Source organism: Melospiza georgiana, chromosome 17 (genome assembly GCF_028018845.1).
Source record: "Melospiza georgiana isolate bMelGeo1 chromosome 17, bMelGeo1.pri, whole genome shotgun sequence".
NCBI lineage: Eukaryota > Metazoa > Chordata > Aves > Passeriformes > Passerellidae > Melospiza > Melospiza georgiana.
Genome location: NC_080446.1, coordinates 7,469,986 through 7,493,985, shown reverse-complemented (window position 1 = coordinate 7,493,985; position 24,000 = coordinate 7,469,986). Strand labels below are relative to the sequence as shown.

The window sequence follows — 24,000 nt, the reverse complement described above, 5'->3', positions numbered from 1 at the left end:
ACAAAGCTCCCTGCAACTCACAGCTTCACCTGTGGGTTTCCAGCTGCAGCAAACCCAGCACTGAGTGTCCCTGCACTGCATTTCCTGCAGTGCTGCAGGAGTGACTGGGAACAACAGTGGGCACAGGCTGAGCCATGTACTTGGGAACTGGGGAATCCTGCTGGCAAACCCGGGAATGGATTTATTTATTTTCCCACATATCAGGTCAGTCACAAGCATTTCAATCTTTGTCACGTGCTTACTGTAAAAATGAAAAAACAAAACCAAAAACCTCTGAAATAATGTACTACACAATATTCAGTCTCCTTTTGGGTGGCAGGAAAAGCTATTTCAGGGAGGAAGAAGCAGTCCAAATGGCTGCCGCTTTCTCGAGACAAAAGCAATTTTTTTGCTTTACATTTTCTGCTGCCTACTCCCATTATTTCTCCTCACCCTCGCAGTGCCAGGGCGGCACCGCTCAGCCCTGTCCGGTTCTGTCGGGAAGCGGCTGCGGCGCTGCGGGGAAGATGCCAGGCTCGGTTGTGGGTCAGGAATCCGCCGTCCCCGCGCTCCTCCCCCTGCCCGGTTGGGATTAAGGCGCTCGGGGCTGACGCACGCCGAGCCCGCTGACCCCGAGTGCAGGGGTCACCTCTGTGCTGCTCCACGGTCCCCATGGGCAGCTCTGATCAGCGGCATTTGTGCCACGGCCTGACCTCGCTGCTGCCACCAGCGCTCCCGGGGAGCCACCAGCGCCCCTTCGTCCCCTGCACTCGGCTGGGCATGAGCCGAGCTGGCAGCCCCGTGGGGAAGGGATGGAGGGGGAGCCAGCTCCGGTGGCACTGGCACGGGTGACACCAACCGTGAGGGAATCAGGTCACCCTCCTGATGGGGCCGGCCAGGAGCAAGGACGGCTCTGGGAGAGCCGTGGCAGCCATGGCTCTCCTGCTGGCCAGGAGCAAGGATGGACGTGGGAGAGCCGTGGCACCCATGGCCCTCCTGCACAGCACGGCCCAGGCCTGGCCACCAGCACAGGGGGTGATGGCCAATGTCAGACCCTGTGCCAGGAGCCGGCAGGCAGCAGGCACAGCTGGCACAGCCACAGGGAGGGCTGAGCCTGGAGGGAAGGAGTGGCCTCGTGCCCGGTTTGCAGAGGGAAGGAGAGGCCTGGTGCCCATTTGGCAGAGGAAAGAGGAGAGGCCCAGTGCCCATTTTGCAGAGGGAAGAGGAGAGGCCCGGTGCCCAGTTTGCAGAACGAAGGAGTGGCCCGATGCCCGTTTTGCAGAGGGAAGGAGTGGCCTGGTGCCCATTTGGCAGAGGGAAGAGGAGAGGCCCGGTACCCGGTTTGCAGAGGGAAGGAGCGGCCAGTGCCCAGTTTGCAGAGGGAAGGAGCGGCCGGTGGCCGGTTTGCAGAGGGAAGGAGAGGCTCAGTACCCATTTTGCAGAGGGAAGGAGAGGCCCAGTGCCCGGTTCACAGAGGGAAGGAGAGGCCCGGTGCCCGGTTCACAGAGGGAAGGAGAGGCCCAGTGCCCGGTTCACAGAGGGAAGGAGAGGCCCGGTGCCCGGTTTGCAGAGAGAAGGAGCGGCCCACTCCCCGTTTTGCCCATGTTTCCGGGCGGCCCCGCCGTGCTCGTGTGCGCGGCCCCTTCCTCCTGCCCGTCAAGCCCAGCCAGCCGAGCGCTAATCTCGGCGGGACAGCGGGCGCGGGGGAAACAGGGGCCCCTCACCAGCCTGGGGTGCAGCTAACCAAAGTCCCTCGGCCGTTTGCCTCCCCGAGCCCTTTCCCGGCCCATTTCCTCCAGGGCGGCCGTGGCACAGCCCCCCATCCCCGTCCCTGCTGTGGGGGACACGGGGCCCTCCCGGCTGCAGCGGGGCAGGGGCAGCGCGGCCATGCTGAAGCCACACGCGGTCACCTCCCTGCGTGTGCAGCCCCTCTCCTCTCCAGCACTGCGGTTCCTCTGCTGCCTTGGGCTGCCAGGCAGTGTCTCTGGGGGCAGGGGAGATGGCAGAGTGGCCCCAGCAGCCAGGCTGCCGTGGGGATCCTGTGCTCCCGGCATCCTTCCACTCATCCCTGCCAGTGCCAGCAGCACAGCAAAGAACAGGGGCTGCACTCTGGGCTCTGTCAGTTCCCAGTGTGGATTCAATGCTGTTGTGATTCTCAGCCATGTCAGATGCTAATGACCAAGGGAATTGGGATGTTTTCAAATGAAGCATCTTCTCCCTTCTAGAAATGCCAATGCTGCTGCTCCTTTCCTATGTGAAGGAATTCTCCAAACCCTGAGAACAAAAGCCTCTGCTCTGAGGGAGCAGAGCAGATGGGGGCTCCACTCGTGCCTGTGAGACCATGGGCAGGCAGGGAAGGAAAGAAGGAATTGAGGCTCCTCACTGCTGGTTCTGTCTGACCTTGAGCAGGTCATGAGGGAACTGACAGAGCTCCCTTGGGACATCCTAGTTTCCACAGACCTCGCCCTTAGGGCCCTTAGGGGCTGCGTGGGGCTCCCTGGGGTCCCATGGTGCTTGCTGTCTCCTCACAGGAGCAGAAGAGGTGAGGGCGGCACTGGGCACAGCACCATGAAGATGAGGACACTCCCAGGGATGAGTGCTCAGCCTGCCTGGGACAGGATTCTGCACCCTCTGCTTGGAACAGGGGAAGGCGTCCCACCCTGCCTGCAAAATGGAGCTGCTGCCTTCCATTCTTGCAGGAGGTGGGGGAAGAGACTGGTGGTGTCCAAGGCACTGGAAATATTCCTAGCATGTCGTCTGCTCCCAAGCCTTGCCATCTCTCTAGGCAGTTCTTTGTCCAAGCACTCTGGGAACAATTGGGGCTGCTCAGCCAGACCGCAGGCTGTCGATCAGCAGAGGGAATGAATGCTCCAGCATACGGATCCCATCTTCTCCCACAGCAAGGGGAGGTGGCCACCAGAAACCAGCCTGTGGCACAACAGCACAGGCAGGAACAATGCCCGGGCACCCAGGCCAGTGCCAGCCTCAGGATGGGGGTGGGTGCTCCCCACCCATCCAAGGAACAGCCCAACAGGAGTGAGTGCCTGGGCATCCCCAGGCCCGTGTGGTTGGCACAGCCATGGTGACAAGGTCCCTGTGTGATCCTGCACTGCAAGTGGCTGAGAGGAAGAGCTGGGTCCTGGGGGACAGAGAGGAGCCCCCAAGCTGTGGGATCAGGGCTTGGCCAGCCCCTCTCAGCACCCAGTGCCTTTGGGGTGTCCTATCCAGGGCTGATGGCATTTACTCCCTTGCAGGCACAGCCTCACAAAGGATGCCAGGCCCTGTGGTGACAAATCCATCCTGTCCCCAAGAGCGTGTTACAGCTTCTCCTCCCCATGACACCCTGAACAGCCAGGGGCTGGTGCTTGGCGGGGGGAGCACCCACCAGCCCCCCGCTGAGGCAGCTCAGCCCATTTCCCAGCACTCAGCCCCGGTTTATAGGGCTGCTCTGTCCCAGGGGCATCACTGCCACCGCTAACGAGGTTATCCCAGACCAGGCACCGACAGAAAGGGAAAGCAGGGTTAACCCTTGTGCCACTGACACATCCCACAGCACTGGGGAAAAGCTTGGCTTGGAAACGAGATTTTAACAAGCCCCAGTGCGGATGGGGAGCTGTGAACCACCAGGGGAGGATTCCCGTGCCAGCCCCAGCACTGCAGCATCCCTGTCTCGGAGCAGCCCCATATCCATGACAGCAGCACCAAGCCCTGAGGCTGCACCTTGCAGCCGGTGTCCATGGCAGCAGCACAGAAAGGACGGTGCATGACCCCCATCATGTCCCCATCCCTCAGCTTTGTTTCACATCGGCAGCTGGGATGTGGATAAGGAGCAGGGTGCAGGCAGGAGGCGTTTGGTGGCCGAGGCCACCGCTGCCCACAGGGACACAGCACGGCTCACATTCCTGCGGGAGAATGTGAAGGCTGCAAGCAAGGTCAAGGGCCCTTCCCTTGCTGGAACTCGGCGTCACGCCAGCACCCGGGTGGCCCGACCCGCCGTCCCGCGGGGCTGAGGACTGTCCCTGCACCCTCACCCCACTGCCCCTCATCTGCAGGGTGGCTGAGACACGGGTGGGTGCTGGCAGCGCTCCCCAGGGACCACCAACGCGGGCAGCCCTGTTCATCCGGCTCAGCAACCCCTGCGGGGCGGGGATTGGGGTGGGATCCCCAGGCAGGGCCCCTCCGTTTCCACCCCCGCTGCTGAGACCCGACAAACTCACGGCACCGCCGGGCGGGGCGCCCCCGGCCCGCCCCCGCTGCGGAGCGCGGTGCGGGGCAGCAGAGGGCGCCAGAGCACCGCGCAGGGCCCGCGCTCCCCCCACCGCTCCCCGCACCCACCGGTCCCACCCTCCGGACACCCCCCTCGCTCCCCGCATCAACCCGATCCCACCCCCCGGACACCCCCCTCGCTCCCCGCACCCTCCCGGTCCCACCCTCCGGACACCCCCCTCGCTCCCCGCACCCTCCCGGTCCCACCCTCCGGACACCCCCATCGCTCCCCGCATCAACCCGATCCCACCCTCCGGACACCCCCATCGCTCCCCGCACCCTCCCGGTCCCACCCTCCGGACACCCCCATCGCTCCCCGCACCCTCCCGGTCCCACCCTCCGGACACCCCCCTCGCTCCCCGCACCCTCCCGGTCCCACCCTCCGGACACCCCGCCCCGCGCCCTCCATTCTCCGGGCTTCTCTCCTGCATCCACCGCTCCCGTCCCCCGCCCTCTCTCCCCGGGGCATCCTGCCCGCCCTCCTCCAGGATATCTCCCTGCATCCTCAATCCCCGAGCATCCCTCCCTCCATCCCTCCCTCCCCCGTCCCCTTTCCTCGACGCATTCCTCTCCCTCATCCCTTCCTCAGCCCCAATCCTCCTCCTGGCCCCAGGACCCTCCCTCCCCGCACCCGGCAGGCAGCCCCCCGACCTCGCCCCCCCGCCTCTCGCTGCCAGCAGCACCATCTCCCCCGCAGTTCCCACAAGCGCTTTCCCAGCCGGGAGCCCCGCAGCCACACTTTTCTTCGCCCACCCCAAAGCCGGGCGTCACCCCCGTCATCCCACCCCAGCCCCCCTGGACTGCCCCTGCAGCAGCCCCAGCCCCGAGCCCCGGCTCCCTCCGCCTCCGGCACAGCCCCCCGCGCTGGGGGCAGGAGCCCTCGGACTTATTCAAAAGCAATAAAATTGAACCCAAGCGTCCCTGTTCCGTTCTGTCACCCGCGGTTCGTGCTGGAGCGAGCTCCCGTCCCACAGCACACGCCCTGCGCTGCGCTGGGTCAGGCAGTTCCTCAGTCGGGCTGGCTGTGATAAGAGCAGATTAAAAATAATCATAACAATAACGAGGAGACCCGGCACCTCTCTGGGGGGCACCTCACGGCGCCTGCTCCCAGCCAGGCAGGCTGGGACTTTCAGCTTCCACTCCTGAGGAATTAGCTGTATTTATGGATTTATCGATGTGAGCTCACCCCCCCTTCCCCCCACACACCCCCGGGGGATGCCACAGGGTGCCCATCCCACTGCAGGTGGCCTCAGCAGGGCCAGGTTCCAGGGAGGCAGCAGGAGCAGGGGATGCTGGGCTCTCTGGAGCCCCCCTGGGTGCAGAAAAAGCCGGTCTCAGGCAGAGGCAGAGCCCAGCGTGCTGGCCCGGCTGCATGGGGTGGGACTTGGGGGGGAGCCAGAGCCCCCCTCCCTGGGCTGCGGGCGTGGAGCAGCTCGACAGAGCAGAGCAGGTGAAGGAGAGGGGGAGCACCCACCTTTCCACCAGTTTTTCTACTTGCTCCATCTCACATATAGCGAATTCTGAGCACACAATGCAGTTATTGAATAAAATTATGCTTTTTTTAGTACTTGTATGCATGTGGTTTTTAAGGCTCTGCCTAGAAACCAACCTCTGAACCAGGAGCAGAGAGATCGGAGGGGAAAGCCAGGCCAGCCATGGACAGCTGTGGGACACAGAGATGCAAGCACAGCACTGTCAGCCATAGCAGCTGGCAGGTGACACATCCAGCCCGTGCAGGTGACGTGCCCATCGCTCCTTCCACTCCAGGAAGAAGGAGAAATCACTCCTGGCTGGGGCAGGGATCATGAGGGAGAGCGTCCAGCCCGGGGCTGCCTCGCCTCTCCCCTCCCTGTCGCTGTGTCTGTCCCCCATGGCGCCAGCTCTGTCCCCCTCCCGCAGAGCTCTCTCTGTGCCCGTGAGGACGAGTCCTGCCTCCCCTCCGCCATCTCGCTCGCTCTCCCTCCAGGCAGCGGAGCCGAGGCGCTGCCAGCTCCATCTGCACAGTGCAGCGAGCACCGGGCCAAGGGGCAGGACCCACAATCACATTTCCTTGGAGCACATTGTGCTCCCGCCTCGCCGAGGGTGTTGGAAATGGGTGGCTGTAATAATGGCGCCGTGAATAACCACAGCTCACTCACTGTGGCCTCCAAGCTCAGTGTGCTCCAGCTCCAGCCTCATCCCCTCCCAAGGCTGTTCCCTGCCATGACGTGCCCTGGTTTCCAGCCTGCCTTATAACCTCCTGCCTTGGCCAGGTATCTGTAGTCCCCACGCCCACCCACAAGCTCCCATCAGCACTTCTCCCATTGCAGCTGGTTTGGCTGTGACCTGTGTTCTCCTCCCAGCAGGACCCCCACGGACTGGGGACACAAAACCCCCAAGCAGGGACTCTGCTGCCCTGTGACAGGCAGTGCTGCCCAGACACGGCGCAGCACAAAGGGCTCATGGAGCTTTTATTGCTGCTGCTCCTGCTCGGCTCCCCCAGACCTGCCTGGAGCAGAGCCTCCCTTGGAGCCAGCATTTTACAAACAGCATCCCCGGGGCCCTCCCCAGGGCCGGGGCTCAGGTCCCCACTCCCGAGGCAGCCTGGATACAGGGCAGCAGGTTCTCCTCTGCCACCAAACCTGGCTGTGGCTGCACTGGTGCCATCTGTTCGTCAGGCACAGTCCCGTGTCACGCTGTGCTGTGGGAGCCGTGCCAAAACTCCCGGACCCTGCTGGAGCACCCGCGCTGGAACCGGGCTCTGAGTGCCGCGACCGATGCGATTTGCAGCCCCGGGGAAAAGATGAGGGCACAGATGCCAGCGGCGTTTCCTGGCTCTGGAGATGAGCCCTGCCGGGTGGGGCTGCGGGTGCTCGGGTTGTGGGGGCAGCTTGGGGGGGTGCCAGGGCTCAGGTGGGGGGCATCTCGCCAGACCACCCCCAGCTGGGGAGATGGGTGCCCTGTGGGCTCCCAGCAAGGACGCGGTAGCTGCGGGGTTGGAGTGGCATTGGGAAGCCTCGGGCTGAGCTCTGTCCCGCTCTGCTTGCTCGAGAGTGAAAGGATTTGTCATCAGGGAGCTGATGAGTCCCGCGGGCAGGCAGCTCGCCCTCCTCCCAGCACCCCCTGTCCAGCAGGTGGGCTCCTGACGGCACACGGCCATCGCAGGCACCCAGAGCAGGCTCTGAACCCACCGTCCCACCAAAGCCCCCAGCGCGGGGGCCCCGACCCCTCGGGCTGGACAGCACAGCAGCTCTGGGGGCTCTGACCCTCTAAGGTGTTTCTGCAGGATGCTCAGCGTGACCCGGGCAGTGCCTGGCACACGGAGCAGCCACACGCGGCAGAGACAGGAATATGCTTTCACCAGGAGAACAAGAAGAGCCTCTGATGGCTGCCATGTCCCTTGTAAACACCAACTTTGAGAGCATCAGATTACAGCCGCTGCCTGGGCTCCAAACAAGATGGTAATCGGGAGCACGGAGGCACCCTGCCTGCATCCTGCCTGCCCAGCGGGGAGCACCGGGAGCCTGCTGGCACCGCGGGGGCCACGACACCCTCTCCTGCACTGCGGGACTGCCGGGGCTCGCTGCGCCCCGACCCCACGCAGCACAGCGACCCAGCGCGCCCCGGGCGAACGGGAGCTGCCCGCCCCCGGCGGAACCGCTGCTCGCTCATCCCCGGGTGCTTGCGCAGGGTCCCCGCGGCTGGCAAAGCTCCGCGGCCCGGTGCGGCCCCGCTGGGGCACAGCACTGCCCGTCCCCCGCAGCCGTGGGCGTGCGAGGGGATGGCTCCCACCGAGGGCTCGGTGAACCCACACCGGGATCGTGGTCCCGAGCCCGCTGTGCTGCTGCCGCCCTCGCTGCCGGCGTCCCGGCTCGGGAGATGTCGGTCCCACGGCCGCTCCCCGAGCCTCCTCGCTGCAGGGCCGGTGTCCGGGCTGCAGCCGCCGCCCCAAGGAGAGCTCGGGGAGGGCACAGCCGGGCAGGGCCATTCCCGGGGCCGCAGCTGGCGGGATTGGAGGCAGCTGCCCGCAGCGCGGGCCTCCCCCCTGCTGCCCGCGGCCCCCCTTTCTCGGGCAGGAGCCGCTCCGGCCGCTCCCTGCTGAGCGGTCCGGGCTGCGGGGACGGAGCAGCCCCCGCTCCCTCCTCCTCCTCCTCGGCCCCGGCCGCGGGCAGGACCGAGCGGTTCCTCCCGCCGCCGCCCGCCGGTCCCGCAGAGCGCAGGGACCCCGGCAGTGGCCGCTCCCCGCCGCGGGCTCTGCGCTCCCCCCGCCGCGGGAGCTCCACGCTCGGCCGGGCCGGGGTGCGCGGTGCCGGCGGGGACACGCGGGACCGCGGCTGCGCCCACGCTGCGGCAGCTGGCGGGGGGCGGCGGGATCAGCTGCGGCCGGGGATCAGCTGCGCCCCGGGGCCCCCCCGCTCCCTGGGGAGCGGCCCCGGCTCCCCCCGCACCGCCCGCCCTGCCCGCCCTACCTGCCCGCTGCCCTCCCGGCCCTCCCCGGGGCGGCTGGCGGCCGCCCAGCCCGGAGCTGCCCTGCTCCCTCCTCCTCCTCCTCTCCTACTTCTCCTCCTCCCGCGGGCACAGCCCTGTCTAATCCCACGGGTGTCAAATCCACGGTGCGGCTTTGGCCGTGGCGGGGCGGGCGCGCATCCGCCGGGGCCGGCGGGGAGGAGGGCGCGGGATGCTCGGGCGGGGGCACCGGGCGAGCCCCCCCTCCGCACACCGCAGCCATGGCAACCGCGATGGGCTGTCCCAGCCCGGCCGCAGCGCAGCGAAGGCGAGAGGGACGCAGGGAGGGAAGGAGCCGCCGGGCGATTCCTGAGGGGCTGGCACACACACAGCCGCTGGAAGCGACCGGAGCCAATCCCCCGGCTCCCTTTGTGATGCTTCCTGACACAGATTCCCTCTCCATGGCTGACTTTGCAAGTTTCCCCATCCTCTTCTCCTCCTCGCGCGGTTCCTTTTCATGCGACTAAATTATACACGAGAGGAGGGACATGCTGGAAATTCTAGTGACAAAATAGAAATGAGCAGATTTGCGCAGGCGGCTGCAGCCCGGCCGCCTCCGGGACTCCTGTGAGCCAAGAGGGACCGGACCGAGTCCCAGGGCAGCAGCATTAAAGCCCGTGAATTTTGAAACCACCAAGGAAAATGCTTTTCCTGCGGCAGCAGAGGAGTGCGGGCGTGTGGAGCAGACCGCGGTGGGTGCCGGGACCGCGGCCCCTCCACGCAGAGCGGCTGCTGTCCCAGCACACAGCACCCTCGGGGACCGCAGGCGACGCATTCGCTTCCCCGGAGAAATGTGTTGTTTGGGAGCCAGTAAAAAATATGCAAATCTGGGAGGGCTGGGCCTCAGCCTCTGAGCAGCCTTTCTCCCCTTCCTCCCCATCCCAGAGCTCCGTGGGGCGAGCCGAGCCCTGGGCGGGCGAGGGGAGGGAGAGGCAGAGCCGGGGGAGCGCGGGGGCGGCGGGCGAGGCAGCGGGATGGGATTTGGGGTGTCACCGAGCGGGACGGGGCGATGTGCCCGGGATAGCGGCTCCTCCAGACCGCGGGCATGCGGAGAAGGCTCCTGCTCCCGCAGCCGGGGTGGGTGGAGCATGCTGTCACTTTTTGGTGCTGGGCAAGCCCGGCATCGCTGTCGCAGGATTGCTGCCTGTGCAATGAGTCAGGAGCAGCGCTGCCACGTTTTCCTCCTACGGGCAGCGTCCCGTGGCGGGTCGGTCGTGCTCCGCACCGGGACGCGCCCGCACACGCGGTGCTGCCGCTTCAGCTCCGACGCCACGTGGGTGGGTGAATCTCCGGCAGCGACTCTCCGGGGAAACCCCTCTGCTTGGAAGGATGAGGACGCGGACCTGCAGCTCGGACGAGATGTGGAGCGCCTGGCTCAGGCAGCGATCCCACGGGACACGGGCATATTCCTGTGCCTGCGTCCCACCTCCTCTGCCAGACAATGAAACACTGCCCTCCTTCCCAAGTCGCAGCAGAACAAATAAAGCAAGCGCCATATGGTGCCAAGACACGTTGGAAATGGGGCCAAGCCCAGGAGGTAGGGGAGGTGGCAAGGCTCCATCCCCACACCAGTCCCCATCGCCAGCTCCAAGGCAGGGCTGTCCTCAGGGGAGCCCCGTGCCCACTCCTCCTCCTTCCCCCTGCAGCCACTGCCCCGCCGCCAGGCTCAGCTCTGCATTTCAGCTTTGCCTGCAGTCCTGGGGGAGCACAGAAACCAAAGCTGTCCCCGAGAGCACTTTTTCCTCTAAGGGCTGGCCAGGGGACACAGGTGTCACTGCTGGGCTGACACTGCTGTCAGGAGATAATGCCCTGCACCCTGCCACGGGGCACTCTGCTACCTCTCCCCCAGAATTACCAACAGGATTGGGGACCACAGACAGCTTGTCCCCACAGGGGCCGGAGGAGAAGCCTCCCACCTGCTCCAGGCTGCCACAGAGACCCCACTGCAAGAAGAAAGTGGCACCATCTCTCTGCCTGTCACAGCAACCCTCCTGCCTGGATCCTCCCACAGCCCTGCAGCTCCTGGATACCCGGTGTGTTTTCAGGCGAGTCACCTCCAAGCACAGGCACCCAGCAGGGAGGCACCTCCCAGGAGATTTGGGCACCCTATGGCAGGGCTTTCAGAGGTGCTGAGTGCCTGCAATTCCCTGCAGCCTGCTCTGTGGAGCAGAGCACCTCCCTCTGAAAACCCAGCCCGCCCTGGCTGCACAAGGCCAGACTCAGGAGAGCAGATCCCCGAGCTTCCTTGGGGCAGGATATGATGAGCTCTTGGGGGAAGAGGGGGACTCCAGGAGCCCTTCACACTCTAACAGACCTTCTGCATGTGTGGCAAGCAGATGCCAGCCTTGTCTGTGGCTGGGAGCTGGGTCACAAAGCTCATGTGGCACCTACCCAGCTGCCACCCTCATTCACCCCATTCCCTCTGTGAGGGCCTCTGAAAGTGAAGCACCTGGTCCTGTCCTCCAGGTTGAATCAAAGTCAGGTTCTCTTTTGTGTTTGAGGTTTTGTAGCCACAGGGCTCAATTCTCTCACTGCAACCGTGAGCAGATCATTTGCACCTGAGTCACAGAGATGAGAATCAAGTAAGTTGTGCAAGCAAAGGACTTTGTTGAATCATACACAAAAATGTTGGGATGATAAGGATCAGACAGGACCCAGGAGTAGCCCTCAGATCTCTCCATCTCTGTGCCACCCTCCTTCCTACTTTAAAGAGGCAGCACTGCCTGATGGAGTGTCTCCCAACCTGGCTCCATCTTCTCTACCTTAACTATGGATCCTCTGGGAATGCTCCACACCAATGAGTGCTTGACAGCTGCTCTGCAGATCCAAAGCATGGTGTGAAAATAATATTATTTATTGACAATGTTAGAGGTAATGAGAAAAGCAAGAGGCTGCCTTGTCCTGCACAGCCTACCTGGATCCCTGCAGAGGGAAAGTGAGCATGGCAGAGGGTCCCAGCTGTGGTGCAGTTTGCTGACCAGTGCCTGTGGAGGTCTGCCCTCACCCTGGTCCCAGCTCCACTTGGGCTTCTTACCCACCACGTGTTGATAAACAGAAAAAAAAATGTACAATGGTTGCATTGAAGTTCCCAGTTAAACAGAACAGCAGAGGCTGCTCAGAAGGGGAACTTCTGCATTATCTTTTGCTCTGTTAATTCAGAGGTGGGACTTGCTGAAACAGGAACAATCCACAGGGCAAGATCTGGATTTTTGAGCACCCCGGGTGTGAGATCTCGGGCAGGGTTAAATGCCAGCAGGCAGAAGAACAGCAGCAACCCCAGGAACAAAAGGGACACGGGTATTTGACTCCTAGGAGCAGGGGAAGGAGTTATTGGGAGCAGTGGTGCTGGGCCATGCCATGTTCCAGCACATGCAAGGCCAGGCCAGGCATCCCAGGTGGATCACAGGTACTGAGTGGCAATGAGCTCCACCAGAGGCCAGGGATCCTGCCTGGATCACCAGGGAACACCTGGCAGCAGGCTCTGCTGGAGGCTGGGGCTGCAGCTCTGGCACCACAGCCACACACAGGGCAGTGCCCAGCTGCTGCAGGGTGGGCACAGCTGAACCCAGCAGGTCACTGAGCTGCAGGCAGCACTGCCCAGGCAGGGAGAGCGGGAGGGAAGCCCAGGCAGGGAGCTCAAGCAGGGAACAGAGGCAGGGTGTGCAGGCAGGGAACACAGGCAGCAGTGCCAGAGCAGCAGCAGCCTAGGGGAGAACCAGGGAGAGCCCTGGGCACACACGGTGACCCAGCACCTTGCTACTCCCCTGGTGGTGTGACAGCCCCCAGGGGCTGCAGCCCGGTTTGTGCCGAGCTGGCAGGGTCCTGCTCAGCAGCAGCAGCCAGGTGGGATCCTGTGCCTGGAGGAGGCACGGCAGGATGAGCCCAGAGCAATCTGTTCGGCTCCAAGTGGGTGGTAAATGAGCGGCGATGGAAGAACCACTCCCCGGTAGCTCCAAAGTGGGGCGGCAGCGCCGAGCCGAGCTCTAACGAGCCTGGGGAAGGCTGGAGCCCTCCGTGCCATTTCATCTCTGCTGCTCTGCGTCGGATTTCCCAGGAGCCCTGCAGCCTCGGCCACATTAATTATGCAAATGAAAAGGTGATGCCAACTCACCGCTCCTCGGCGGGGTCCCTGCGAGGGAAGTTGGGCCCGAGCAGCGGCCGCTGCCCTGGCTGGGGCAGGGAGGGTCCGGGAGCACACCAGGCACGATGGATGTTTGCAATAATTATCCAGTCATCCCCTTCAAGTGTACTGCAGCCATAGCAACAGACAGATGTTCTGTCCCAGCCAGAGTCCGCAGCGAGCTGGGGAGGGAAGCACTAAAATTAACCCGTTCAGCCCTAGGATGGCACAGAATCCACTCGATCCTGGGACCATCCCACACCTGGGACATCCCTGAGGAAATCAGGCAAAAACCCAATCACACAGTCCCCAAATTAATCCAGGAGAAATTGCCCCCGTGCTGCCTGACACAGAAAGTTGGATGAGAATCAGCTGCATCCCACGGGATGGGGAATGACTCTGGGAGGGCTCTGCTGTCTCCTGTCCCACATGGAGGTAGCCTGGCTGAAGCTCATCATCTCCTGGGGGTGATGCTGCTGCAGGTGAGGCTTTTCAGCTCTGCTGGTATCCAGCCTTTGAAGGGAGATGGATGGCACCCGGAGCTTGCTCAGGGACAGCCACAGCAGCTCTGCCATCAACAGCCACACAGTGCCCTGCTGGGCACCCAGCTAGGCAGGAGGGATGCATGAGCCACATGGACCAGTGTCCACTTCTGAGTTAACAGCTGGGTCAAAGCCTTTGAAGCATTCAGGGGTGGGATGCAGCCAGACTGAGGAATAGCTGGCATTTCATTGTCCTGCTGCTGTACCAGCTCCCAGGGTTCAGCCTGAGTCCATTAAATCTCACCCAGAAATACCACCACAGTGTCCCCCAACACACCAAAAATGTAAACCCAGCTTTTCCAGCACTCCCCAGGCACAAGGTGTCTTCTCCATCTGCCAGGAATTCCTTCCAGCATTGGCATTTAATTGTTGTAAGGTAAAGGCCAGACCCCAGGGGGTTCTCTGGAAGGATCAGAGCTGCCCACCCCAGCTTTCCCCTCCTGTGCCAGCTGTGCCCAGGGGTCCTGCAGAAGCAGCAGGGATTCCTCAGAAAGCAGAGCAATGCCCTGATTTCAGAGCAGGCTCATTGGAAAGCCCCATCCAGATGTTTGCAGCTGCAGATGCTGCTGGAGTGCACCCATGGTGAGGATTTCAAAGGAGGGAGAAGGGGCTGGCTAGGACAGCCTGAGCAGATGTGCCTGGAGTAACAGATCACACCTGGAAAAATGGACAGGACCCTGCTCTGGGCTGGTGGAGGATGACAGACCCCCCCAGCACAGAATCAGAGAATCAAGGAACCACAGAGCTGCAAAGGACAGAAAAGACCTCTAAGATCATCGAGTCCAACTGCTAACCCAACACAGCTGTGAGAGGTCACAGGAACACTCTTACTTCTTAAACTGTAAGACTATTTTCGGTTCAAATTCCTTCCCCCTTGTCCTCTGCCATGCAGACAATGAGATCTCCAGCTTGCTGAGGACACCCCAGCTCCTCCTGGCTGCTCCTGGCTGCTCCCAGTGCCTGCTGACAGCTTGTGCCGCCTTAGCACAGCCCAGCCTGCAAATCTGTGGTCTCCTGCTTGGGTTTTTTTTTTTTCTCCCCTTTTTTCTCCTGAAGAGAAAAAGCAGGGAAGGGTGAATTTGCTGGTCTTGAAACCGAGGGAGACGTGGCATCATGTGCAGTCACAGAGGATGTGGGCAGGTGCCATCAGCCTTCCCCACGCAGCTCTGGGAATGGAGCTCAGCCCTGCTCTGCAGCTCCCTGGCTGTTCCTGCCCAGGCTCCCACACAGCTCTGGCAGCTGCTGGGTATTTCAGTTCTTCCCCACGGCGCCAGGCTACCCCACTCCCTCTGTGGCTCTTCCCCCAAGCACATCCATCCAGTGGCCACGTGCTTGGATTCCCAGCCCGCTGAAGGCACGCTGGAGGCTCAATAAGAAGGTGGGAAAAAAAGTCCATTATTTCCACAAATCCCCTCCCAAACTGTGACTCTGGCTGCTCTGTTTCTCAGTCCCAGGCCTCTCCCAAGCAGAAGGTCTGACCAAATGATGTTTGGTGCTGTGATACAGACAGAAATCCAAGAGGCTCCAGAAGGAATCCACGCTCCTTGCTGACTTCCCTGAGCTGCTTTGACTTATTATCTGACCTGGATCTAAATTGGGTTTTGATTAAAGTCAAGAATAATTCTACTTGGGGAAACCTCATTGTTTAGGCTCAGAGTTAGCAAAAGCTACAGGAGAATTGAATCAGATTTCTCACTTTGGGCACAGAGACCCCAATGGGACCCCTGGCAGTGCCCAGTGCCCGCTGTGAGAGGCAGCCACGCTGGGCCATGTCACCCAGAACCTGACCAAGCTCTTTTTTGCAGCCACCAGGCTCTGAGGTCACTCCTGTGGATCCTGATGGCTCCAATGCTTGGTCAGCATCTCCCTGTTTCAGACACAGGGATGTTCATGGTCTGTTCATTCTTACTCATCTTGCCCTAAGGTGGTGCCAGGGCTTAGCCCATGTCCCTCCCTGGTGTCTATCTCTGGTTTTCCACAAATGTGTCTTCTCTCAGCATCCATTTCTCAGAGATCAGGAAGCTGAGTCATCTCTGTAAGACACTCTCCTCTCTCCTGAACAATCCAGCAAACTCTCCCTGCACTAGTTTCAGACTAAATTCTCCCAGTGTGGCTCCCCAGACCCACAGTGGCAGTCCAAAGTGTTGCCAGAGCCCTGATACTTTTCTGTGCCTCCCTTGGAATGAGTCTCCCAAGACAACTTGGGATCATTTCCCTTTTCCATCCTGCTGGTGGATCACAGGTGTCCCCTTGGTGGATCACAGGTGTCCCCTTGGTGGATCACAGATCTCCCACCCAGCCTTGGGCAGGTGAGCATCTCAGATGCAGAGACATCTCCCTTTGTGTTTGACGGGAGGAAAGGCAGTTCCAGGAGTGCTCAGAGGATGGGGATGAATGTTTCCTGTGGGTGCCCATGGTCTCACACTGACTGTAGAGACAGCTGAGACACTCAGGTACCACTGGCTGTCCAGCTGTGAATGTAAAGTTACCAGAGCCAAACATCATCTGTGGTGATGCCATAAGTACCTCAATATTCTCTGTCCCTCCCCAAGGAAGCACTCCTGGATGCCAGCAGGAGGGATGGTTATTAACACCTGAGTTCCCTCTGCGTGGTTTGGCACTCCATGATGTCTAAGGATGGGTTGGGTGCTGTCGTGCCCTCCCCTCTGCCTGGCTCTGATCCTCCCAGCAGCTCTCAGGGACAGCCAGTAAATAGTTCCAGTTTTGGCTCTACTCGAGCACGAGTCCAGATGCTGACCAGCAAGACCAGGTGTCCAAGGCCAGGCTGGACAGGGCTTGGAGCAACCTGGTCTAGTGGAAGTACAAGATGGTCTTTAAGGTCCCTTCCAACCCAAACCATTCCATGTTTCTATGATCACTGGAATATTTCATGGGACATCTCTGGCAGCATGGCAGGATTTCCTCCCATCTTGTATGTTGTGCTGACCTCAGTAAGTCCCAACTGCTTTGCCCTGTGAATGTCCAATTACTGGTCCAGCTGAGTATTTTTGTCAGAAGACCAAAAATTTCTTTAGAACAAAACACAACTTGTAAGAAATTAGAAAGGCACCTAAAAGAGGAAGGAGCAGGAGAATGCTTAGATAAAACCCAAATCCAACTATTTTTTTTAATGCAGTATAAATAGCAATGAACCTGGAATCACCACATTTGTCTATAAAAAAGCCATCAGCAGAGACCCTGTGGTGAACACACCCAGTACCTGCCAGCCTGAGCCAACAGCTGAAGCTCCAGTGCCACCAAACAATTCCACTTTCTTCTTCCCCTACCTTTAAGGACAAGAGTGTCTCAACATCATGCATTCTAATCTGCAGTGTCATGAGACTGCTCATGCTCATTGAATCCATGCCGGATTTGATCTAAAACACTGATCTGATCCTTCAGGCCAGGTGGGAATGGTATGCCCTGAATCCTCACTCAGAGGACATCAGTTCTTGGTGTGACTGGCCTTGCATCCACAAACTGGGGAAACTCATGTCCATGCTCACCAGAGAGGGACCCTCTGCACTGCTTTGTAAGTGACCCCAAACCTTCCAAAGGTTGGGCTGAGGTAGGAGGAGACTTCTGCCCCTGTGGTGCTGCAAGAGGACATTCCCTTTGCACCTCAGCAGCTCAACTGCAAGATGGGGAATTCAAGTGGTGACCTCAGTGAGAAAGTCTGGTCATGGTGAAAAATGCAGCATCCCTTCTGGGTGGACCAACTCCTCAGCAGAAGCAAAATGTTCTTTTACTCTCTTCCTTGGTCAACATTTCCTCCAAAGTGGTTGGACTCCACAAATGGGATTTACCCTGGCTCTCCTGACCATCCAATGGTCCCCACATCCCTCACAATGCTGATTCAAGTTCTCATGGCATCACCCATAGGTTCCCCTGTGCCAGCCAGCTCTGAACAACAGCTCAGCCAGTCACTGCTTTGTTTGGGACAAGTGTATGCCCAAACACACTGGGGGCTGGAGCAAGCTGAGAGCTGAGCCTGACTTTATCCACAGGTTCATTGCAAGGAAGTTGTCCACTGAACACAAATTCTGCAAACATCCTTTTCTTCTCTTCCATTTCCATCCACTCACTGCTCCCCACAGCCACCTCTGGAAAAAGCCACACTTCCATGGCTGCTGAGGCTCCAGAGGATGTTTGTAGTGATCATCAGAAATACTGCAGCACACCAGTGAGTTCCTGTAGGCATCCTGCACAACGTGCCTGGGGGTGAAAATCCACAACAGGGAAGACCCTCTGGGCTGCCCAAGTCCCTCTCCAATGGCATCAAGTTGGGCCCAGAGCAAACTGGACGGTGGCAATGAGAGTTTTTTGAGAGTTGTCCACACATTCAGTGGGATAGGGACAGTCAACATGATCTACCCCGGCACATTGCAAGAAGCAATGCCAATGCTCCAGTGTCGTGGACATCTCCTGTTTCACCATGGCCAACTCATGGCTCAGCTCCTGCACCATTCCCACCTCAACATCTTTTGTATGGGCACCATGTGACTGGCACATGGCAAGGGACAGTGAAGAAAATTGCTCTTCAGCCATCAAGTGCTCTCATCTTCTCCTATCTCCAGCCTTGGCACATGGCACTGCTGCTGGCTGTGCCCTGGCTGCTCCGATGCCACACCCAGCACCTCCAGCACTGGCCTCAGAGAACCCCCTGACACATCAAATTCCCCTTCCAGGTTCCAACAGTCTCCCTGCCCCTGCTTCTACATCCTCATGCCAGCCCTACAACTGCTGACCATGCAGGCAGCCCTGGCATGTACCCCTACTGTGCCCCTGACTTGGGATGGAGCCAGTGTGTGGCACTGCCAGGTGGGCATGGAGCACATGTGTGGCACTACTGGGTGGGCATGGAGCACATGTGGCTCTGGTGAACAAAGCAGGAGCACATGAATGGCACTGCCAGGTGGGCATGGAGCACATGGGTGGCACCAATGGGCAGACTTGTGCGACCACATGTATGGCATTGATGGACAGACAGAAAACACAGGTATGGCAGTGATGGACAGACTGGGAGCATGCAGGTCACTGATGGACAGGGAGCACAGCTATGGGACAGATGGACAGATGGAACACACGTGTGGCACTGAAGGACAGACTTGGGACCACATGTGTGGCAGTGATGGACAGACAAGGAACTGGTGTGGTGGCACCAACAGACAGACCAGAAGCAGAAACGTGGCACTGTGGGGTGAGCATGGAGCACGGATGTGGCACTAATGGACAGACCAGGAGCACGTATGTGGCATTGATGGACAGACAGGGAACACATATGACACCAGCAGACAGAAGAAGAGCACACATGTGACACTGCTGAGTGGGCACGGAACATGCATGTGGCACTGATGGACAGACCAGGAGCACACGTATGGCACTGACGGACAAACAGCCCGTGCGTGGGACCAGCGAACGGACCGGCAGCATATGTGTGCCATTGATGGGCAGGCCAGGAGCACACGCGTGGCGCTGCCAGGTGGGCACGGAGCACACATGTGACACCGCTGGACAGAGCGCGAGCACACGTGTGGCACCGCCAGCATCTCGGCACATGCGTGCGAGCGCCGGGCAGAGCCCGAGCCGCAGCCGCCGGCCGGGACGGGCCGCCCCATCTCACCCCCCCGGGGCCCGCCGTGGCCGCCCTCGCCTCCGCCCCCTCGGGGCCGGAGCACCGGCACCGTGTCCCGACCCCCCCGCAGCGGCGGCGCTCGGTCCCGCCGCGGGACAGCCGGGGCTGCGGGGCGCGCGGCGGATGCGGAGGGCGGGGGAGCGGAGCGAGGCACCGGGGCCGGGGTCCGGCCTTTGTCTCCCGCTCCAGGGGCCGGCAGGACCGCGGCTGCCCCGGGGCCGGGCTCGGGGCGGGGTGCGGCTCTCCCGGTCCGGCGGGACAAGCCGCAGCCGCTCCGGTCAACCGAGGGCGCTGCGGGGCGATCCCGGTCCTCGCGGCGGGTGGCGGACCCCCCCCCCTTCACCTTCCCACCGCCGCTCCCGCTGCCCCCGCGGCTCCTCCCCGGCTCTGCGGCGGCTCGGCAGGTGCCCGCCTCCGCCCCCGCCGGCCCGTCCCGCCGCACACGTGCGCCCGCGCCCCGCCGGCCCTTTGTCTGGGACCGGCACCGGGACCCGCGCCCACCGACACCCCGTACCCCGCCCCGGCCACTCGCCCCCCCCGCTCCGCTATCCCGTGCGGGGCCGTATGGCCGGGGAGCGGGGAAACGGGGGGGGAAGAGGCGGCCCAGCCAGGGAAGCGCATCCCACCGGAGCCGGGGCGGGGGGGAGCAGCTGCCCCGGGACCGGGGGTGGGAGTGGGGGGGGAACGACCCGTCGGTGGCGGCGAGGCCGCTCTAACAGGTGGGATCCCGCTGAGAGGAGGAGGCGGCCGGAGGGGGGCGGAGGAGGCAGGGACGGGCGGGCGGGCGGGCGGGCGGAGGGAGGGAGGGAGGGGGACGAGCCGGAGCCGCCTGTGATCCTGTGACAGGAGCGGCTGCTGCTGCTGCTGGCGCCGCCGGTACCTCCCTCCGGTCGCTGTCCGAGCCCCGGTGCTCCCCCCCTTCTCCCCGTTACAGCGGCCGCCACCCCTCCTGCGCCTCTTGCTCCCCGCTCCATCCCGCCCGTCGCCCCCGCAGCCCGTCCCGGGAGCGCCGCTGCCCCTCCGCCCGCTCCGGGACAGGGCGCGGGGCCGGGCGCCGCCGCTGCTGCTGCTACCGCCGCCGTTACCGCCGCCGCCGCCGGTCGGGCGATGCCGAAGCCGCCGTTACTGCTGCGGGGGAGCCGCCCCGGGGACAGCGAGCTGGGGCGGCAGTTCCGGGACTGGTGCCTGCGCACCTACGGGGACTCGGCCAAAACCAAGACGGTGACCCGGAGCAAGTACCAGCGCATCGCCGAGGTGCTGCAGGGGGGAACCGGCTCCGGCGGCGGCTCCGGCGGGGGGGAGAAAGGCAAGTTCCAGTTCTGGGTCCGGTCCAAGGGCTTCCGCCTGGGAAACGGCACCAGGGAGGCGACGAAGATGGGTCAAGTGGTGGTATATGTGCCGGTGAAAACGGGAACGGTTAGTGCGCTCCGTGCGCCGGGGGCTCTGTGTCTGTCTGTCTGCCTGCCTGTCCGTGTCTGTGTGTCCTCCCCGGGGGTGCGGGCGGGGAGGGGGGGGGGAATTGCCCGGGGTGGGGGCGGGCACCCCCGGGGCCCCGGTCCCCTCCACCGCCGCGCCGGCCCTGTCCCGTCAGCACCGGGCGGCCCAGCCCCGCCGGCCGCCGGGAGCGCGCATGCCCCATGCGGGGCGCGACGCGGGGCCCGGCCGCTCCCGCAGCCCCCGCCGCTCCCGGGGCAGCGCCGCCGCGCCCCCGCCGCCCCGACCCGCCCGGGATGCGGATGGGGAGAGGCGCCCGCCCGGAGCCTCGCACCTTCCGCCGCCCCCCCGATCCCCATCCCCGTCCCCGTCCCATCCGGTGCTGCCGCCTTCCCCGGGCGCTGCCGGCGCGGGGGAGGTGGGGGGGCGGCGGTGCCCCGCGCCCGCCGCCGTGCACCTGCCCCCGCGGGGGGGCCGCGCCGCCGCCCGGTGCGGGCCCCGCCGCCCCCCCGCCCTGTCCGATCACGTTCGCCCGGCATTTCCCATCCGCCCCACGGCCGGGGACAGGGCTGCAGTCAAGGGCAGCGGGCGGCGGGGAGGGGGCGCCGGCACCCCCCGCCCCCCCGCGCCGCCGCCGCGCCCTGCCCGCCCCGCTGCCGCGCCGAGCGGAGCGGAGAGGAGCGGAGCGGGGCGAGTCTCGCCGAGCCGAGCGGAGCGGGGCGAGCCCGGCCGCCGCGCTGAGCCCGGCCCCGGCGTCCCGCGGCGCTGCCCGCCCGGCGCGGCCGCCGCAGCCGGTGCCCCGGGGGGTGCGGGCAGCGGCAGAGCCCGGATTAGGGCAGCTCCCCCCGCCCGCCCGCGGGCCGCTGTCCCGGGAACTCCCCCGCCGGAGCCTCATTGTTCGGCGCCCGGCCGGGCCGGGGAGCGGGGCACCGGCCGCCGCCTCCCTCCCTCCTCCCGCCGCCGCCCGGGGCTGCCCCGCCGCCCCATTGTTCCCGTCCCGAGCGTGTCCCGCTCCCCGGCGCGGGGGGAAACGCGCAACTTTGGCGGCCCCGGCCCCGCGCAGGGAGCGCCCGGCGGGGCTGCCCCGGTCCCGGCCCCGCGCCCCCCGCCGTCCCCCGCGCCCCTCTCCGCCCCGCCGGGACCGCGGGCACCGGAGGGCTCTGGCAGGGATTTTTTTCCCCCTGTCCCTCCCCGCCTCTCCCGCTGCTGCTGCTGCTGCCGCTGCTCTGAAGGGTGCAGTGTTTTCTGTGCACACAGACTCCAGCATTGATGTGGCTGGAGGATGCTTCCATTGAGGGCAGCCCATCTGTGGCAAATGCTTCTAAACGCACTATTTACCTCCCATCTGGTCCGCCTGATTATTGGGGGGAGGGGGAAGGGTCATTATTTCTCCCTCTCCCTTCGTGGTGCTCTGAGGCTCCTTTCTTTCTCCCCTTTCGGCCCCCCTCCCCCATGCAATGCCCCAAAAAAATTCTTGGCAATTTTTTTTTTTTTTAAGACCTCTTAGCAGCCCTCCTCTATCGCTCCCCTTGTGCCAGGAGCCCCCGAGGGAGGGCGGATTAGGAGCTGTACCCCCTTCCAAAGATCCTGCACTCCCTCCCGGGTCCTCTCCATGCAGTCAGCGACTCTATCCCAGATCTTCCAAATGCTGCAGAGTCATGGTACCCCAGAGAGGCCGAGCCAGACTCCCTCGACCCCGCTGCTCGCTAGATGCCCCCTCCCCTTTGTCCGGGAGGGAGTCCCGAGGGTCAGCGGCTCCACCAGGCCGGCACAAGCCCGGATATTCCCAAAGGGCCTCTGCACAGATGAAGTTTCAGCGAGGAGCATGCCTAGGCCCCCGCATCTTCCCTGGCAGAGTCCCTGCAGGCTACAGACAGGCGTTACACCCAGGCTCCCCTAAACCAGCACACACAGGCACATATACCCTAGGGGACAGCCGAATTTTCCAAGGGGCAATGCAGCTTATTTCCCAGTGCCTAGATGCCAGCCAGATGTTTGGACTTGGAGTGCTTTGCAGAGCCACTGCAAAGGGAGAGCAATCACCACAGTCCCCAAAACCTTCCAGAGTGGGGTCTGTAGAAGTTGTTGCCTCCTGCTTCTTTGGTCCCAGCCTCCCTGGCCCCCCTCGGCCAGGAATCCCGTGGACCATTTCAGATGAGTGCAGTTGAGAGTTTGGTTTTGCCTGAAGTGGCTCTCAAATTTAGAGATAACTTGTCAGGGATTTTCTTCAGCTCCTTTTAATTCGGTGCTCTCCGCATCCTTGGTGGTTTGGGCTGGGTTTGGGGTGTATTTCCTTGCTCTCAGGCACACAGTCAAATAATTCATGACGCTGATATGAGGACAGTTACGCCTGGATTCTGGTTTAATGTCTGTTCAGCTGCTTTTCCCAAATACTTCTGGAGCGGTGTTTTGGTTGCTCTCCCCTGGCTGTGCTCCTCAGCAATCTGATCCCGCTCGTTCTGTCCGCTCGCCCTTCCCCAGGCACCTCTGCCAGGCCAGCACCGTTCTGGGGATGTCCCCAGCTGCAGGGACAGGCAGAGCCCCACCCCGGGTGCACTGAGGGGGTGCCAGGGGGTGCACCTCGCTCTGCTCTCACCGCAGGACACCACAGGAAATCCAAGGGACCAGGAGGGAAAGCTGGAAAAGAGGTGGAAAAGAGCGTGTAGAGGGCAGCAGTGGGGATAAGATTTCCTTTCCCTGACAGGGCTGGGGCCACTCCTCCTCTGGAAAATAATAATAATGACAATCCCAAACCCCAAAAATAATCACAACCCGCCCCCCCCCAGCTAGCCGGCTGAGCTGTTCCTTTTGGCTTGTGCACCCTGAGCCGGTTTGTGTATTTTCTGCGCATCCGTAGTGAAAAATTAATTAACATGTGGTTATTATTTTCTCTCCTGAGTAACTTTCCCTTGCCCTCCTCCAGGCCTCTCATCAGAACAGGCCTAATCAGATTTGGGTGGCTTGAGAGCAGGGACTGTGCACTGAGAAGGGGGCATCTGCCTTAGGTGGTGGTCAGAGCAGATGGTGGTCTTCTCAAAGAATGCACTGGGAATAGGAACAGCAGTGCGGACGGATGTCTGGCACAGAGACTGTTCACATTTCTTTTTCCCAGATGAACGTCCCAAAGATGCTGGACGTTTAACACATACAATTAAAAAAGCCCTACGCAGATAAACACAGGCAGTTTGGCGGTGTAGGACATTGTTGCCTGACAGCCCTATTCACACGTGGGCTGGACTCTGCATCCTTTAGGTCAGGGTATTGGAAAAAAATACATTTAGGCTGTACTGAAGAGGAGGGTATCTTTGTGTGCTGCTGCAGCACAGACAATGGATACAGCCCAAAGTGCTCAGATCTGCCCTTCTTTCCTATGGCTGACACACTCTAAGGTGTGAACCCCTTCATTATCCATGGGCTGGATCGAATCCTGGCACTGGATGGGCAGCACTCATCCTTCTCCCCATCTTTGCTAAGAACTGTGGGAGAATTTGTCCATGACAAGGTGCTAAGATGCAGTTCATTATAATCTCATGTCCCCC

General features: G+C 62.2%; 3 protein-coding genes across 3 annotated transcripts in view; all 3 read left to right on the top strand.

Annotated features, from left to right (window-relative positions):
• Positions 1–2,486: 2,486 nt before the first annotated feature.
• On the top strand, positions 2,487–10,175 carry LOC131090902 (basic proline-rich protein-like). The gene is made up of 6 exons (XM_058036568.1): positions 2,487–2,521; positions 4,032–4,531; positions 5,058–5,241; positions 7,645–8,202; positions 8,301–8,998; positions 9,925–10,175. Exons 1-6 carry the CDS (start codon positions 2,487–2,489, stop codon positions 10,173–10,175), a joined length of 2,226 nt encoding a protein of 741 aa, XP_057892551.1.
• An 8,182-nt stretch (positions 10,176–18,357) lies between these two features.
• Positions 18,358–19,743, top strand: LOC131090901 (proline-rich protein 2-like). Its single transcript, XM_058036567.1, has 2 exons — positions 18,358–18,391; positions 18,911–19,743. The coding sequence occupies exons 1-2, from the start codon at positions 18,358–18,360 to the stop codon at positions 19,741–19,743; spliced, it is 867 nt and encodes a 288-aa protein (XP_057892550.1).
• A 343-nt stretch (positions 19,744–20,086) lies between these two features.
• Positions 20,087–24,000, top strand: part of NOL4L (nucleolar protein 4 like) — a 61,819-nt gene continuing 57,905 nt past the window's right edge. The window contains exon 1 of the mRNA XM_058036274.1: positions 20,087–20,443. Within this exon, the coding sequence (XP_057892257.1) occupies positions 20,135–20,443 (309 nt within the window). The 5' untranslated portion in view covers positions 20,087–20,134. The remainder of the gene's footprint in view (positions 20,444–24,000) is intronic.